This window comes from Amphimedon queenslandica, unplaced genomic scaffold, assembly GCF_000090795.2.
Source record: "Amphimedon queenslandica unplaced genomic scaffold, v1.1 AMPQUscaffold_11418, whole genome shotgun sequence".
In the NCBI taxonomy this organism is placed as follows: Eukaryota; Metazoa; Porifera; class Demospongiae; order Haplosclerida; family Niphatidae; genus Amphimedon; species Amphimedon queenslandica.
The window spans coordinates 1-3,969 of record NW_003548340.1 but is presented as its reverse complement, the minus strand read 5'-3'; the positions used below and the strand labels follow the sequence as shown (position 1 = coordinate 3,969).

The following is a 3,969-nucleotide window of genomic DNA, read 5'->3' as shown; positions in this document are numbered from 1 at the left end:
AATTCTATTGCAATTTGATAGTGATGATGCACAGCCTGTACAGATAAATTCATATAGAAAAGTAGATAATAATATTTTCAAACAGGCAGTAAAGGCACCATCAAAACTACAAGATAATCGACTAACTTCCATACATATTGTTAATGTCATTGACATCATCAACATTACACTTACTTCTTCTAATGAAGTCACTGTGACAGTGCACCAATCATATTTTGATGTGACACACTTACTGTCACTTTTAAAGCAGTAGTTCTGTTTGTATGTCAGGGCATGGTGAAGGAGCATAGCCCCTCATTGTTTTAGTTACATTAGTATTTTTATTATCAAGCGTGCTTATTTTTATATTTTATTAGAGAGTACCAATGATGTGAACAGTTTTGGCTTATGTATGTACTATGTAGATTGCTAATTAAATAATGGTGTTTTTTGCATAACTTCAATAAATTCTTGTAATGTTATTAAACCAGTTCCATCTCTATTGGCTTCAGTAATCATACCATCAATATCCTCTGGAGACAATCTTCATATAGATTGATTAGACGAACACACCAATGGTATCTAATTACTTTAATCCATAACTCTTTGAAATAGCCTGTAAATCTTTGGCAGATAATTTTCCATCACAATTGTCTAAAGCCTAACAAGAATAACCCCATTAGTGATAATAATCACTTTACTTGTTCTATTGCTCCATAGCTATCATAAGCAGCTCCCTGTAATCTACAGACTAGCTGCAATAGATTACTATACATTATCAGTCCTTCCTTCCCTATCTCTTCTTCTCTCATTAGCTCCTGCAGTCGTCTCCTAGTTACCTTAAAACCCAACACCTTAATAACCTGTGACAATATTAAATTCAAAAAACTGCCAATTAAATTAGATTTTTAAATCCTACTTTTCTAAAAATTAATCACTTATTGTCAAGCTGCCAGTATTTGAAGGATCATAGACTTGGAAAAATTCCCTAAATGACATGTTTTGCATTAATTTTGTTGTATCTCAGGTAATCACTATTATTATTGCTCTTATCATAGTGACCAATCATAACAGTCACATGTCATGTTCAACCATAGTTAGGGCTAGTGAGACTAAGTTAGGGCATAGGCATAGTGTCTATGATGGCACAAGTTTCGAAAGATGAGCTTTCATTTGTTAAGGAAGTACTTGATCAAATCGAAATTGAGTGTCCAGTTTGTCTTCATATTTTGACAGATCCTCATCAGGTGAGCTGCTGTGGTAGAAATTTCTGCAAGTCTTGCATTGAGAGGATAAAGGATGGTAATGGATCCTGTCCTATGTGTAAAGAGGAGACATACCAATATTTTGCAGATAAAAATGTATCTCGTATCATTAATTGTCTACAAGTCTATTGTACCAATAAGGAGAAAGGTTGTCAATGGAAAGGAGATTTGAAGTATCTACCCACTCACCTTAGTAAAGGGAAGAGAGAAGGAGAATGTCAATATGAAGAGGTCAAATGTAAATATGATGAGTGTCTAACAAGAAATCAACGTCAACATCTTAATGTTCACGAGGAGGAGTGGTGCGACCAACGACCATACCTATGTCAGCATTGCTATGCGGAAGGTATATATTTATCTATTACCTTCTCACATATAGCAGTTTGCCCAAAGTATCCTACAAAATGCCCCAACGATTGTACAAGTTCTGTTATACCTCGAGATAGTGTTCCTGATCATTTGACCCAGTGTCCATTAGAGCCAGTAGATTGTGTGTTTAGTTGGGCTGGTTGTAACGATAAGCCATTACGTAAAGATGTACATGTACACACTGCTGATACTAAACACATGACACTATTAGCTGTAGCTTGTGGACAATTGAAGAAAGAAAATGAACAAATAAAAGAAGAAAATGAGAAAATAAAAGAAGAAATGATGAAAGAAATTGAGAAAATAAAGGAAAAAACAGCAAAAGAAATTGAGAATTTAAAAGAAGAAAATGAAATAACAGAAGTAGTGCATGCCAGAATACTGTCTTGTCTTCGTGTCATTAATTATGACTCACATCCTACTCTACCAGTCACAGTTAATGATTATGGTGATCCTGTTCATTTCTATACTGAACTTAATGATCATCACATGTCAGCCGTCTTTCTTCACCCAAAACTCTACCTTGCGTTTCATGATGGAAAGTTTGATAAAGTCAGTGCATTTTCCCAGCCTAAAATTCTAGTGAAATATGGTAGTGATCATGCACAGTCTGTACAGATAAATTTGTATAGAAAAGTAAATGATAATTATCTCACACAGACAGTAATGGAACCATCAGAAATACAAGATGATGAACTAACTTCCATACATATTATTGTTGATGCCAGCAGCATTGACATTACACTTACTTTTGCTAATGAAATCACTGTGACAGCACCCAGAGTAGTACCCAAATCATATCTCGCTAGGAAAAGACTGCCGTCATTTGTGAAGAAATAGTCCTGTTTGTATGTCAGGGCATGATGAAGGAGTGTACCCCCTCATTTTTTTACATGTAGTTACATTAGTATTTTTATTATAATGTGTGTATATTTTTTTTTAATTAGAGAGTACCAATAATGTGACACATGACACTATTAGCTGTAGCTTGTGGACAACTGAAAAAAGAAAACGAACAAATAAAAAAAGAGAATGAGAGAATAAGAGAAGAAATGAAGAAAATAAAGGACTACAAAGAAAAAATGACCACCCAAATGTTTGCTTTTCTTGGTGTCATTAATAATCATACACATCCTATTCTACCAGTCACAGTTAGTAGACGTGATGATGTTGTTCATTTCTATACTGAACTTGGTGGTCATCATATGTCAGCAGTTCTAATGACTCGTCCATATGAAGCAGTATTACTACTTGCATTTCATGAAGGAAAGTTTGATAGAATTGGCACACTTGGCTCTCCAAAATTTTTTATGTTACTTGATTCTGGTGATGCAAAGCATGTTCCAATACGGTCAAGAAAAAAGTTGGCACATGATGCTCTTGGTCTGCCATTGGTTCAACACAGCATACCTCAGGGCAGCTACAAAGGGCAAGCCTCGCTACGCGAGATTAGTCAGCATAGATCACGTAGAATACCATATGATGAAGAATCAATTTGTTTACAGGTCTCCCTCAATTCCATAAGATTAATAAGCATTGTTCTTACTTCTCCTAATGAAGTCACAATTGTTATTTTGAAATGAAGTTTGGATTTTTGTAGATATGCACTGTTTGAACTAGTGGATATTGTATGCTAGTTATTAAATAATGCTGTTTTGCATAACTTCAATTAATTCTTGTATTGTTGGAGAAAAGGAGCTCCACCTTTTTAATAGGGTGGGGCTGTTTGCATATTTGCATTTGCTAGCTTTTCAATGGAGAGATATTCAAAAGATGAACTTTTATTCGTTGAAGAAGTACCTGAACAGATGGAGATAGAGTGTCCAGTTTGTTTCAATATCTTGACAGATCCTCATCAGGTGAGCTGCTGTGGAAATAATGTGTGCGAGTCTTGTATTGAGGGAATAAAGGAAAGCAATGGATCCTGTCCCAGGTGTATGGAGCAGGAATATGACTCCTCCATAAATAAGAATGTATCTCGTATCATTAATGGATTACAAGTCTATTGTACTAATATGGGGGAAGGATGTCAATGGAAAGGAGAATTGAAAGAGCTATCTACTCACCTTAATAAAGGGAAGAGAGAAGGAGAGTGTCAATACGAAGAGGTCAAATGTCGATACGACGAGTGTCAAGCAAGAGGTCAGCGTCAGCTTCTCAATGTTCATGAGAAAGAATGCTTCCAGCAACCTCAAAATTATGACCATTTTGCATCAGTACATTTGCACACCTTTATTACTGAGGCATATCTAGAAAGCTGTCTAAAGAATATGTCTCCTAACACAAAGAAGGGAGAAAATACTCGGATGCCTTTTTATCTTGATGTCATTAACTGCGATCCGTATCCTATTTTACC

At 35.5% G+C, this 3,969-nt stretch overlaps 1 protein-coding gene and 1 long non-coding RNA gene across 2 annotated transcripts; one reads left to right on the top strand and one right to left on the bottom strand.

The window, feature by feature from the left end:
- Positions 1 to 369: 369 nt before the first annotated feature.
- On the bottom strand, positions 370 to 633 carry LOC109589342 (uncharacterized). The gene is made up of 2 exons (XR_002188651.1): positions 570 to 633; positions 370 to 523 (listed from the first exon to the last, which is right to left on the bottom strand). It is a non-coding gene; the product is annotated as an uncharacterized LOC109589342 (long non-coding RNA).
- A 2,734-nt stretch (positions 634 to 3,367) lies between these two features.
- LOC105315213 (TNF receptor-associated factor 3-like) lies at positions 3,368 to 3,954 on the top strand (the record flags this gene model as incomplete). Its single annotated transcript, XM_011409769.1, has 1 exon — positions 3,368 to 3,954. A coding segment is annotated over exon 1 (587 nt), but the record flags the coding sequence as incomplete, so codon positions are not given.
- Positions 3,955 to 3,969: the final 15 nt, after the last annotated feature.